Source organism: Lithobates pipiens, unplaced genomic scaffold (genome assembly GCF_037356315.1).
Source record: "Lithobates pipiens isolate NorthernLeopardFrog02 unplaced genomic scaffold, aLitPip1_a1.2 Scaffold_22, whole genome shotgun sequence".
In the NCBI taxonomy this organism is placed as follows: domain Eukaryota; kingdom Metazoa; phylum Chordata; class Amphibia; order Anura; family Ranidae; genus Lithobates; species Lithobates pipiens.
The window spans coordinates 168,518,335-168,532,665 of record NW_027507784.1 but is presented as its reverse complement, the minus strand read 5'-3'; the positions used below and the strand labels follow the sequence as shown (position 1 = coordinate 168,532,665).

The following is a 14,331-nucleotide window of genomic DNA, read 5'->3' as shown; positions in this document are numbered from 1 at the left end:
TGGGGTCAATAAGACCCGACATCTCACCACTAGGCTGGGAAGCCTGAAATAAAATGAAAAAATAAATAAATAAAATAAAAAGATGGCAGGGTATTGCAGAGTATTGGCAGGGTATTGGGTATTGCAGAGTATTGGCAGGGTATTGCAGAGTATTGCCAGGTATGGCAGAGTATTTCAGATTATTGGCAGGGTATTGCAGAGTATTGGTGGGTATTGCAGAGTATTGGCAGGGTATTGCAGAGTATTGGCAGGGTATTGCGTATTGCAGAGTATTGGCAGGGTATTGCGTATTGCAGAGTATTGGCAGGGTATTGGGTATTGCAGAGTATTGGCAGGGTATTGCAGAGTATTGGCAGGGAATTAAGGGGTTACATTTCAGTGAGCAGGGATGTGGGCACTGCAGATGGAGCCCACAGCGCTGCTGACACCGATCTCTTCCCCCTCCGCTGTATTGATCGGTACAGAGAGGGGAGGGAGGAACCGGCGTCATAACATGTGATTTTGTCGGAGCGATCACGTGGTAAACGGCCGCGATGAGCGGCCGTTTACCGTGATGCGCCGGGTCCTGTGGACCCGGTGGTCACGGATGCTCTCGAGTGCGCGCCTCAGGGGGCGCGCGAGAGCAGAATTCTGGGAGGCCGTTAATTAACGGCCTCTCAGAGTTAAACAACCGCCCTGAAGCCGTTAATCGGCTATGGGCCGGTGGTTAAGTGGTTAATAAAAATAAAAGGTAAATAGAAAAAAGTGTAGTCAAGCATAGCCAGAGTCCAGTAGCCAGATCGGTTAGTCAGCCAGTCCAAAGTTCATAAACCAGATCGGGTAATCAGCCAGTCCAGATGTCAAGGATCCAAGGAGAGCAACTGCAAGCAGGATAGAAGCCAGGAGGGATGTCAGCAAGCCAGTCTTGAAACAAACAGCAGGAGATGGTTCCTAGTGATGTGACCAATGCGAAGGCAAAGGAAAGAGTGAGCTGGAATGCTTTAAATAGGCAGGTCAGATGAGCATCATCGGGAACAGCTGGTAACTGTGGAAAGAGAAGAGAGCTGGCAATTAGCCGACAGCTGAGCGGCCAGCCCAGAGGAGGAAGGGCTAAGCCAGCCCTGACACGTTTCTAACAGCGATGATGCCATTAGTGGCAGAACCAGCGCGCATGCACGGGAGTGATGTCATCGCGGCTCCTGCCAAGATAACCGGAAGTCACCCGGCGTTGGTACTGATAGGTACCACTGATGGATGGCACTGATGGACACTGAGAGGTGGCACTGATGGGCACTGGTAGGTGACACTGATAGGTGGCACTGATATGCAGCACTGTTCCAGCACTGATTGTGGGCACTGACAGGTGCCACTGTGGGCACTGGCAGGTGGCGCTGGTGGGCACTGGTAGGCATCACTTGTAGAGGGCACAGGTGGGCACTGAGGAGCCGGGGCACATTGCAGAGATCGGGACTGATGTCCCTCTCACTGCCGACGGTGGTAGGCCTTTTTTCCCGTGCACAGGACGACATCAATAGACATAGTCCCGGCAATGTAGGTCCACGCTGTAGCCGTCATTCGGCTATAGCGCGGATCTCTAGTGGTTAAAGAGGAAGTAAAGCCTCTTAAAAAAAAATACACCCTGCAAGGCAAAGGCATAATAAGCTAGTATGCATAGCATACTAGCTCATTATGAATTACTTACCTGAGATTGAAGCCCCCTCATCAGCCCTCGTTCACCTCCTCCAACGCGTCCGGAGGGACCCATTTTTCTGTCTCACATCCACAATAGGAGAGGCATATGGGCTCCTGGATTCCCTAATGACCCCCGACTTTTTCATTTCAGCCAACTGTTGATTTGTGCTGGGAGGAGGAATTGGGGGAGAAAAGGACTTGTTCTGAGAGAGGAGTTTAGGGGTGAAGGATGATTTGAACTAAAAGGGGGATTTGGCGTGGGGAGAGGGGGAATTTGTGTTGGGAAAGGAAGAGGATTTTTGCTTGGAGTGGGAGTTGGGGGGGGGGGGAGGGGTTGTACTGAGATGTAATTTGTTCTGAGAGGGGGAATTTTGGGATTGAAAGATTTGTGCTGCGGGGAGAGGATTTGTGTTGGGAGGGGGGATTTGGGGGTGGAGGAATTGTGCTGACCGGGGGAGAAGAGTTGTGCTACAAAGAAGTAGGTAATTTGTGCTGGGAGGAGGAATTTGGGGGAGAAGAGGATTTGTTCAGGGAAGGGAGATGGGGGGGGGGCGGCGATTTGTACTAGAAGGGGGATTTTAGGTGGGGAGAGGGGGTCTTGTGTTGGGACGTGAAGAGGATTTGTGCTCACAGGGAGAATTGACAGGGGGTTGTACTAAGATGGGGTGATTTGTGCTGGATAACAGGGGGGGATTTGGGGAGAGAAAGATTTGCGTGTGGGGGGGGGGGGGGGGGGTGTTGAATTGTGCTGAAAAGGGGAGAAGACCTGTTCTAGAAGGTGTTAAACAATTTGTGCTGGGAGGAGGAATTGGGGGGGGGGATTTATACTAGAAGGGGGATTTGGGTTGAGGCAGGGAGGGAGGGGGATCTGTGCTGGGAAAAGGAATGGGGGGGGGGGGAATTTGGTGAGAGGAAGATTTGGAGGAGGGGGTTGTTGGGGAGGGAGAAGATTTGTAAGATTTGTGTTGGGAGAGGGACGTGGTGCCACTCACATGCACATTGTTTTTTCTTATTACAACATGGATGCATGTCTTATTTTACAAAAAAAAAGGTCGCCTCTTTTCAAAGCAATGTTAGCAGATGAAGGTTTACCATTCGCACATATTCTACTGAAATGTGAACATTTCCCACAAAATCTCGCTTCACCTTGTCTTCTCTCTCTTTCTATGAAGAGAAAAGCCATAGCAGCAACATGTACGTCACTAGTGTGGGCCGGCCCGGTATGACAGGAAGTGACGTCACCCCCAGGACAGGGACACCATCGTTGTTTGAGTGTGTAGTGCTGTTATTGTGCCCGGAGGAGGAAAAGAGGAGAGCGGCCGGAGGCGCCAGATACACCGCGGGGGATACGAGGCAGCATGTCTGACCAGGTGAGGACAGGGGGGTCTGCACGGAGCCCTGGAGCCTCTTGTAGGTGCGCGCGGCTCTCATTGGCAGGAGGGGTCACTAGGCAGGGTGGCCCGCAGATTGCGCTGAGAGGAATGCGCATGTGTCAGAACTTGTAGTAGAAATATGGAGGGATGACTTATGTAAGTGCAACCAGAATGGTGACAGGTCGTGTTATATAATGGAGGATCGGGCATGGCTGGGCTGATCATAGAGGACGGAGAGGATCGTACATAGACTGGACAAGGAGGGCTCATCTCCTACACATACCGCCATGGGGTGTCTGTGGGGAGGAAAGGCATGCAGTTGTTAGGGGAGGAGCTCTGTGATGTACACAAGACTTTGTAATGGCTGACACACTGCCCACATCTCTGATTACAACTGGTGTCAGTGATCAGCTTCCTCCAGGGATCAGTGATTATCCTAGAGCTGCATTCCAGGACTCCCCTGTATTGTATAGGTCTATTGGGCCAGCCTGGCACACTACATAAGTATATCCCATGTCTGTTGGCTGCTGGGAAGCTGTAGATCACACCTAGTAGTTGGTGCTACCACAGGGATAGTGATGTGAGGTGCTTTCGCTTTACATAAAGACGGGGGGGTTGGTGACTCACTCACTTAGCACCACCATTTATAGAACACCTTTTATTGCTCTCTGATAATAGAAGGTGTTTTCTGGATCAGAGGGAGATTGTGATGTCACCACCCCTCTTCTCCACCTCATTAAATGAGAGAACACCTTGTATTTCTATTGTAAAAATGAATGCAAAGTGTTCTATAACTGGTGGAGGTGTAAAGTGAACGACCTCTGTGTGCAAAGACGAAGCCAACTGCATAGAAGCTGAGCAGGAACTGAAATTTTGCAGCAATCTTAGTAGTAACAGTCATTTTCAGCTTCCCCCAACAACCCATCTGGTATGAAATGCACATTGTGCCAAGCTAGACCAATCTAATGCCGCCTACATACGATCGGACTTTCCAGCGGACCGGAATCCGTCGGACAATTCGATCGTGTGTGGGCTCCAGCTGACTTTTTTTTCCCCCAAAAGTCCAACAGACCTAGAAATAAAACATGTTTCAAATCTAAAAAAAAGTTTGTGTGCTAGTCCGACGGACCAAATACGACGCAAGGGCAGCTATTGGCTACTGGCTATTGAACTTCTTTGTTTAGTCCCGTTTACGTCATCACGTTCAAAATGAACGGACTTAGTCCGGTTGTGTGTGGCCAAGTCTGTTTCGTTCAGAAAGTCTGTCGGACCTCTGCCGAAAATCCGTCGGGAAGACCGTCGGACCTATTCCGTCAAAAAGTCTGGTCGTGTGTACGCGTCATAAATGTGCGGTGCTGAGAATCCCTGGAGGTCCGCCTTAAAGTGGTTGTAAACCGTGACTGGTGTAAAAAAGAAAAAAAACTGTAAGGCAATTGTATAATGTGCTAGTATGCATCACATACTACCACATTATGGAATACTTGCCAGCAATGCCATCACTCCTGTGCACGGGAGCCCTCGGTTCCCGCATGAAGCTTTGACGTCTTGGCAAGGCATGCCCGGACCTTCAGGGCTCATGCAGCGGTGACGCCACCAGCTGCATGTAGGGTGAAGATTCATTTTAACTGCAGGTAAGCCTTATTATAGGGTTAAAGCATAAAACAAGTGCTTTTAAAGGCGATTGTTAAAAGGAACATTTTGGGTGCCCGGGAGCTTTTTGCCACAGTGTGCAGACTGTCCCATACCCACCCCATATCACTGTGGATATCCGGAAGATATTAGTTAAAAGGTTGTGAGCACTGACCTTATTCTCTCTGGAGAAGAGACGCTTGAGAGGGGATATGATTTCAATATACAAATACCATACTGGTGACCCCACAATAGGGATAAAACTTTCGCAGAAGGGAGCTAACAAGACTCGTAGCCACTCATTAAAATTAGAAGAAAAGAGGTTCAACCTTAAACTACGTAGAGGGTCCTTTACTGTAAGAATGGCAAGGGTGTGGAATTCCCTTCCACAGGTGGTGGTCTCAGCGGGGGGGGGGGGGGCTATTGGTAGTTCCAAGAAACTATTAGATAATCAATGAAACAACTTCAACATACAGGGATATACAATGCAATACTGACCTATAATCACACACATAGGTTGGACTTGTGTCTTTTTTTTCAACCTCACCAATTATGTTACTATGTGCTGTGATGTTGGCGCTCCCCTTCATCTGTGCTTCCATTTTCACACAGTCTTATTAAGATTTGGTGTCTTCCACTTCTTGATTGGCTGAGCTGACTTTCAGTGCATTGAGGTTAACTTCTTCCTGGGACTGAATGATGCCAAGACTGTACACTGAGCTGTGCATGACAAGGCATGGTATTTATGACAGCAGAGATTTACAAAGTCTCTATCATAAAAAGCCCACCTTTCAGCATGTTTATATCACGAGTTTCGCTTTAAAGGGTTTGTTAACCCACAGGGTACAATTTACATTATCCTCTTGGTTAATAAATCTAATGTCCCCCTATGACTGTGCTTTATAAAAAATGCAGCTATATAATTTGTTTACAGAGCGCAGAGTTGCGCTCACGTGACCCACCAGCTCTCTCCTCTCTCGCATGACAGCTGCAGCGGCTGGGGTCAAGGATCCCCCTCTGACGTCATTCAGGAGGAGAGAGGCAGTTCCGTCTGCTGCAGCTGTCATGTGAGAGAAATGAATGACGGCAGATCCCATTATTGCTGATCTGCGCTCTGTAAACAAGGTAAATAGCTGCATTTTTTTTTATAAAGCACAGTCACAGGGGACATTAGATAAATCAACCAAGGATAATGTAAATTGTATCCTATTTGAGTAGCAGAAGGGGAGGAGCAGACACAGAGCTCACAGATAGACAAGGAGGGAGGACGACAGAGGAGGAAGAAAGCAAGGCTGCGGATGACGGAGGGATGTAAACTGACCACAGTGTCAGAGCTCAGCAGCCATGATACACATGGTCAGTTTACAGGGGGAGGGCAGAACCAGGCAGGATCAGCCAGGTATTTTAGGTGTTATAGGGAGCCAAATTGCACAGCACAGTGCTGTACAACATGCTTTAAAAGAACAGGATTTTTATTTAATTTTTTTTGGGGTTAACAATAACTTTAAATTCTGTAGCCCATACAATCAGAATCTGTCTCCTACTGATCTGGAGTCAGTAGGGTGTACTGATTGAAGGGTTGTTAATACGGAGAATCGGAGGTGAGCTTCCTGATGACTGTGATTGGTGTTCACAATAATGGCAAGTTCAGGAGCCATCGACGAGGGCTTGGTCCCTGTGCTGGAAACAGTGTGCAAGTGCATTCCTAGCACAGAAACATGCTGCATATATGGAGCATCTCAGAAAAAAGTTCATATGGTGCTGCATATACACTATATTACCAGAAGTATTGGGGCGTCTGTGCGTTTGGTAGAGTTCACTGAGATTTCTGTATTTTCGATGACCAGGCACACATCCAGCATGGTATGTATCCCAGCGTACACCTGAGCAAGGACTTTCCTTTTGGCGTCCTGTATCTTCTCTGTGGCCCCTGTTTGTACAACCTAAAGTCACTGCAAATTACAGACCACCGGCACTATCTATATGCTGGTGTGAATGGCTTCCTCAGAGGGGTTGAAGACATTCCACACGGGCTCCCCAGGCTACTTGTTGCCAGTTCTGATGCAATAGCATCATGTATAAATAGGATCTGTGTCCCTGGCGAAACAAGTCAGCCTGCGAAACGTGGTCAGGTCAGCCAAAAAGTGGACCTCAAGCTCAGGAAAGTAGTAACTTGGACAAACCAGTTTATTACCTTGCTTTTAAAGGAATTAACCCCTGTTTTAAGGATTTTTATAAATCTTTAAATAAAGATGTGTAAAAAAAAAAAAAAAAAAAATGTTTGAAAACCTTTTTGTGAAGTGATTATTAAATCCAAGGAGGTACATGTAAAGTCACAAATTTTCTACTGCTGTATTCCTTTAACATTCCTACATGTAGTGGAAGGTTGGGTAGCCTGCTACAAGCTTTTTTGTGTTTAAAGGGTAACTCCGCCTTTGTGGGGAAAAAAAAGCCAATGAAAAAAAAAATGTATCTACAATTGCTACACAATTCATAGTGTAATGTTATTAAAAATTCCCTTTTCTTTTCAATCTAAAGCGCTGTTGTTTTCTGTAAAATGCAATATGGCGACCTGGAGGTGTTCTGTACACAGATGGTGTACAGAACACCCCAATGCAAGCATTCCTTGCATTAAAGCGGTAGTAAACTTTTTTTATTTTTATCTACAGGTGAGCTTTATAATGCATACCTGTAGGTAAAATTGAACCAGTGGACTCAAAATGGACATTAGGCACCTCAACACAGTCATCTAAAAGTAAAGAGAAAAGATTAAAAAGAACAAGGTGAAGTTAATTCCTAGCGTTGAGGGCTACCACATAGACATCACCATAACCATACATAGGCCGACCTGTAACTTGATAAGAAGTTGGTACAGATGTATTCCACAGTTATGTGGTAGGCCTGGTATAGGTTGATGTGAAGGATAGACTAACTCTACATGTTTCGCGCTGGCATGCTTCTTCAGGAGCTTGAAGTAATAATTCTATGTAAGCTAAGAAATCATACATAAAATACAATGCTAATAATTTGCATAAAACACAGGTATGTAGCATAAAGGAGTGACTCAAGGTATCAATCAGTGTGTGTGTGTATTGTCCAGCCAGTATACCAACGCAATGGAAATGAGCATGGGTGTGAGGACGCAAACAAGAAAAAGCACCCGCCATCACGGCGAACAAACAGACCATTCACCAAAGCTAGTTGGAAGCTTTTATTAGATCCCAGTGTTATCTCTCTATTATGGGTTGCTTATGCTTATCCGTTGGTATACTCACCGTCTAATCCTAGTTCTGCTTCCATCAAGCTTCAGTGTATGGTCTGTTTCTACTCCCAACCTGAGAAGTGGAGGTTCAGGGCCGCTCTGTGCAATTCCATTGCACATAGCAGATAAGTATATGACTGCTTGTTTGTTATTGAAAAAAAATAGAATTTACGGTCACTTTAGCCAAGATGTTACATTTCCCTAAGGCTTTTTGTTATTGAAACCTTGGACATCCCACTGACTCATTCAGTTTGAACTATCGCTTCTGTGAACAATTTGGTTTCTTTCAGCAAAAAACTGACTTGGACTAGGTTCACACACATGCAGCTCTGCAAGCTGCATTTTGCGTGGGCACGGTAGCTCATTCAATTGAATAGGCTGCCATGTCTCCAGGAATGCAAGGAAAAGGTCCTTGCATCATTTTAGTAATCAGAGCCAGCATGGGAACCGCATGTGCAGTGCGAGTCTGATTTCTAGTGCGTGGCTTTTTTTCTGTGTGGGTGGCTGCGGGAATCACCTGCACAGATGTCATCTTGAACTTAAAGCGGAGGTCCACCCTAAAGTGGACCTTCCGCTCATTGGAACCCCCCCCCCCCCTCCGGCGCCACAATTGGCACCTTTCAGGGGGGAGGGGGGTGCAGGTACCTGTACAGTACAGGTATCTGCACCCACTTCCGGCGTAGATTCTGCAGAAGGTACGCCCCTTTCCGCAGAATCGACGCCCCTTTCCGAAGGCCCCCCCGCTGCCTGCTGGGAAACACACGGATCCCAGAGACAGCGGGGACCATCCTTATTGCGCAGCGCGACTCGCGCATGCGCAATAGGGAACCGGGAAATGAAGCCGAAAGGCTCCACTTCCTGATTCCCATACCCAAGATGGCGGCGGCAGCACCCGAGAGACAATTGAGAGATCGGCTTCGGGTGCCGACATCGCGGGCGCGCTGGGCGGGTCAGTGTCATTATTTTAAGTCAGCAGCTGCAGTATTTGTAGCTGCTGGCTTTAAAAAAAAAAAAAAAAAACGGCGGACTCCCGCTTTAAAGTGGAAGTAAACTCCCCTATCGTTTTCATCCACGGAAGCTACCATCTTTGCCTCTGTTTAATCTTCAGCTGCCACGGTGCTGCACATGTGATCCGTTATGACACCAGCCATTGGGTGGTTTGACACTTTGGTTGAGAGCACAGCCAATGTGCAGTTAGCATTCCCAGCGTGCCGTTTTTTGAAACGGTTTAAATCGATGGGTTTACTTCCACTTTGAAGCACCGCATACAAGCTCATTATTAACCACTTAAGCCCCGGATCAATTTGCAGCCAAAGGACCAAGCCCATTTTTGCGATTCGGGACTGCGTCGCTTTAACTGACAATTGCGCGGTCGTGCGACGTGGCTCCCCAACAAAATTGGCGTCCTTTTTTTCCCACAAATAGAGCTTTCTTTTGGTGGTATTTGATCACCTCTGCTGTTTTTATTTTTTGCGCTATAAACAAAAATACAGCAACAATTTTGAAAAAAATTCAATATTTTTTACTTTTTGCTATAATAAATATCCCCAAAAAATATATTTAAAAAAATGTTTTTTTCCTCAGTTTAGGCCGATACGTATTCTTCTACATATTTTTAGTAAAAAAAAAAAATCACAATTAGCGATTATTGATTGGTTTGCGCAAAAGTTATAGCGTTTACAAAATAGGGGATAGTTTTATAGCATTTTTGTTAATTTTTTTTTTTTACTAGTAATGGCAGTGATCAGCGATTTTTATTGTGACTGCGACATTATGGCGGACACATCGGACATTTTTGACACATTTTTGGGACCATTATCATTTATACAGTAATCAATGCTATTTAAATGCATTGATTCCTGTGTAAATGACATTGGCAGTGAAGGAGTTAACCACAAGGGGGCAGTGTAGTGTTATGTATGACGTTATGTTTTTTTGTATTGTAGGGGGCGTGGCCTGGCATGTGACGTCACTGATCGTCCTTCCCTATAAAAGGGAAGAGACGGTCGTGACAGCCACACAGGGAAGCACGGGGAGAGGTTTGTTTACACAGACCTCTCCTCGTTCTTCAGCTCTGTGACCCGATTGCGGGACACCAGCGGCGATCAGGTCCGCTGGTCCCGCGGTCACGGAGCATAGGACCGGGTCGGGAGCGCACCCACGGCTGGGTACAGCTACGTGATTGTGCCCAGCCGTGCCATTCTGCCGACGTACATAGGCGTGAGGCGGTCCTTAAGTGGTTAAATAATTACCTTAGATTGAGGTCCCTGCATCACATACCAGTCAACGCCGAAGGAGCTGACATTTCCCCCTCTGCGTTTCTTCAGGGTTAGTGGTTTCAGTGCTGTGAGTGTCCGGAGCCGCGATGACGTCCCTCTACGCGCACGTGCGCCGGAGTCCTTGGGTTCTGGCAAGATGCACTGGATTTTTGCCGCACCTTCACGGCGAATGCGCTGTGGATGTCAGCAGCTGCATGCAGGGTGAATATATTCTAAACCGTGTAGGTTTAGGAGGTATTCATTTTACCTACAGGTAAGCCTTATTATAAGCTTACTTGTAGGTAAAAATATAAAAAAGGGGTATACGACCACTATAAGTGGACTATACACTGGTAGATTTTTCTTTTTCCAAACAAAATTTTTATCCTGCTCCTTTTTAATCTCCTCATCCCTTTTATGTCTAGACCCTACCAATGATTAGAAAATCAAATAAATGTTCCTGACACTGACGTTTTTGAATGAAATTCCAATAGCAAATGACAAGCTTAAGGCTGTATTCACACCTGAGCGTTTTTAGCTCGTAAAACACCCAACAAGCAAAATCCCATTCATTTCAATGGCACCTGTTCACATCTGAGCATTTTATCACCTGAAGCAAAAGGCCTGAAAAATGCCCTAAGCTCAAAAAAAGAACATGGGGGAGATTACAGGCATTTTTCTGCCATTTACATTGGTGACCTGAACAAAATCGCTGCACAAAATGCAGTAAAAAAAGAACGTAACCTTCAAATGCTCAGGTGTGAATGCAGCCTTAGGGCTCTTTCACACGGGTGACTGTTCTGCCGCTGTTAAAAGTATGTTTTGTTATTTTAAAATTCCAAAACTCCAGGCACAGCGAACACTTGCAGTTGTACATTGTGATTAGCTGTGTTTACTTGCGTTTATATGCAGCCGCATTTAGCTGCGTTGGAACATTCTTGCCATTTCTGATGTGTTTCCTGTTGTGTTTCTTTCCTTGTTGCTGCTGCTATCCACAGGAGAAATAGTACACTGCGATTACCTGCAGTTGTGTACAGATGGCTGCAATAAATCGGTCCTGGACGCTGTCAAATTATATTTTCTAACCGCACAAAACCCCATGTAACGAAACCGTTGCTAAATGCAGTGTATGAATGGGGCCATAGGTCATTGTGTGAGTTTAGCTGCGGTAGATAACTTTATCTGTCCGCAGCTAAAAGCTGAATTTTATCCGCCTGTGTGAAAGGGGCCTTAGGCCTTCATGTGTGTCTGTGACGAACACCTTTCCTCCATTAGCAAATGGCATGTGTTAGCTTGCATGGAAATTTTCAGAACATTTTGAAGCTCCATTCAGCAATGCTTGGGTATTGGTAGCTTCCCCCAGTTGTCTTCCAGGACTACCCGAGAGAGATGGAGCTCCTCCCCCGGACAGGAAACACATTGCCTAGAGCTCTTTAAAAGGCGCTCCCTCGCCATTCGGCATCTCAAGCGGAGGAGACATGTTACCTGGAGGAACTGTCTTTTAGGGGAGATGGAGTGGGAGAGCATCCATTATCAAGGGCTGACCAGACCAGCCGAAAATCCCCCTTACCTTAAGGCCAGGAGGCCTTCCTCTCCACAGGCCATGGGTTCCCTCCGCATTGTTATAGAGTTCCACATCCCCCATCTCTCCGGTGCCTGGTGAGGGAGTAGGCAGTGATGGGGCATTGGCGGCAGCATCAGCAGTGAGAGAGCCCACTCTCCTCACTGTAGGACGTCGTGACGCATAAAATTGCAGACGTCGCTTCCGGTGGATATGATTTCATCACTGAGCGCCAGAGATTTTGGTTCTGGCTTTCGGCGCAGAGAGCAAAGGGGAATGTCAAGACAGTGTATTTAAAAGGGCAACAACATGGGCTTTAGACGCCAACAGCAACGGAGCACCATGGAGGCATCCCATGCTTTCGGGGAGTCAAACGCCAGCTCATCATAGGAAGGCTGGCCCGGCCAGAGCCTCTTTTTCCTGTGATTCACTTATTACAAGGGGAGCTAAGAAGACCCTGGGGGAAACCACCTTTTATAGCTCTGTTGGGCACCTTAGCACACCGGGAGGAGGCCAGGATTAGATGAGTTCTTTTGTTAAACAAAACCCTCTCTCCTTCTTGTGCTCCTTTCAGAAAGAATCATCCAGATCATAGAAAGCCATTACCAAGGCAGACAAAAAGAAATGTCCTCCTTGTCGTGCAAGGCTCTTGTCTAGCTACACAAAAACCTTGTTTCCTACTTGCATCACAACCATCCTGAAGAGCGAGGAAGATTCTACTTTTTTAAAATTCCTCTGCTCCTTCAAGGATAAAATGCAATCTACTTTTCAGTCATTCAGAAAATGTATCTCCGATGCACAAGTCTCGGGCACGGTCATTAGCTAACCTGATCATGTGCCCACTTCCCCCTACTCCAGTAGGGTCAGGAAAGCCTTTAGAGAGTAGGGAGAGTTCTCTTAAACACTGACCCGGACTCCTCCCAATCGGATTCAGGACAGGGGGATTCAGGAGTACCCACAAGGTTCAAACATTCCCAGGAGGAAGTGGATGAACTAATGCGGGCCATCTATGAGACCTTAGAGATGAAAGAAGGAAAAAAACACTCTCAAGACATGACAAAATGTACCAAGGGTTGATTAAAAAGAAACCCAAGGTATTCCTGGTGCACAAAATCATGACAGATTTTAGTGCTTAGGGAGTGGGCGAAACCAGACAAAGGGCCCTTCTTTTCAAATAGCCTGAAAAGATTTCCCTTTGAGGACCCAAACTGGAATCGATCCCCTAAATGATATGCCCCCCCTAGCAAAAGTGTCAAAACACTCGGATTTGGTCTTTGAGGACATGAGGCACCTAGTGGACGAAAAAGGCAATGTAATCCTAAAAAGATCATGGGACACCGCAATGGCAAACCTCAGACCAACACTGGCAACAACTAGCATAGCCTGAAATTTTGGTTAAAACAGCTGCAAGAGCATCTGATGATGAGTACCCCTAGGGCAGAGCTGTTAAAATCTTTCCCCATGCTCTTTAACCACTTTCAGACCGGACCATTTTGCTGGTAAATGACCAGAGGTCTTTTTACACTTTGGCACTGCGCTGCTTTAACTGGTAATTGCGCAGTCATGCAATGTTGTACCCAAACAAAATTTGCGTCCTTTTCTTCCCACAAATAGAGCTTTCTTTTGATGGTATTTGATTGCCTCTGCGATTTTTATTTTTTGCGATATAAACGTAAAAAGACCGCAAATTTTGAAAAAAAATGATATTTTCTACTTTTTGTTATTAGAAAAATCCAATAAACTCAATTTTAGTCATACATTTAGGCCAAAATGTATTCAGCCACATGTCTTTGGTAAAAAAAAAGTCAATAATTGTATATTTATTGGTTTGCGCAAAAGTTGTCACATCTACAAACTAAGGTACGTTTTCTGGAATTTACGCAGCTTTTAGTTTACGACTGCCTATCTCATTTCTTGAGGTGCTAAAATGGCAGGGCAGTACAAAACCCCCCCAAATGACCCCATTTTGGAAAGTAGACCCCCTAAGGAAATTGATAAGAGGCATGTTGAGCCCATTGAATATTTTATTTTTTTGCCTCAAGCGATTGAATAATGACAAAAAAAAAAATTTTTTTTTTTTTTTACACAAAGTTGTCACTAAATGATATATTGCTCACACATGCTATGGGCGTATGTGAAATGACACCCCAAAATAAATTCTGCTGCTTCTCCTGAGTATGGGGATACCACATATGTGGGACTTTTTGGGAGCCTAGCCGCGTACGGGGCCCCGAAAACCAAGCACCGCCTTCAGGCTTTCTAAGGGCGTAAATTTTTGAGTTCACTTCTCACTACCTATTACAGTTTTGAAGGCCATAAAATGCCAAGATGGCACAAAACCCCCACAAATGACCCCATTTTAGAAAGTAGACACCCCAAGCTATTTGCTGAGAGGCATGTTGAGTTCATGGAATATTTTATATTTTGCCACAAGTTGCGGGAAAATTACAAACTTTTTTTTTTTTTTTTTTTTTAACAAAGTTGTCACTAAATTATATATTGCTCATGCATGCCATGGGCATATGTGAAATGACACCCCAAAATAAATTCTGCTGCTTCTCCTGAGTACGGGGATAC

The 14,331-nt window shown here is 45.9% G+C and overlaps 1 protein-coding gene across 1 annotated transcript in view; it reads left to right on the top strand.

Moving 5' to 3' along the window:
* Positions 1–2,878: 2,878 nt before the first annotated feature.
* The window catches only part of SUMO1 (small ubiquitin like modifier 1), a 45,452-nt gene continuing 33,999 nt past the window's right edge, over positions 2,879–14,331 (top strand). The window contains exon 1 of the mRNA XM_077448605.1: positions 2,879–3,041. Within this exon, the coding sequence (XP_077304731.1) occupies positions 3,030–3,041 (12 nt within the window). The 5' untranslated portion in view covers positions 2,879–3,029. The remainder of the gene's footprint in view (positions 3,042–14,331) is intronic.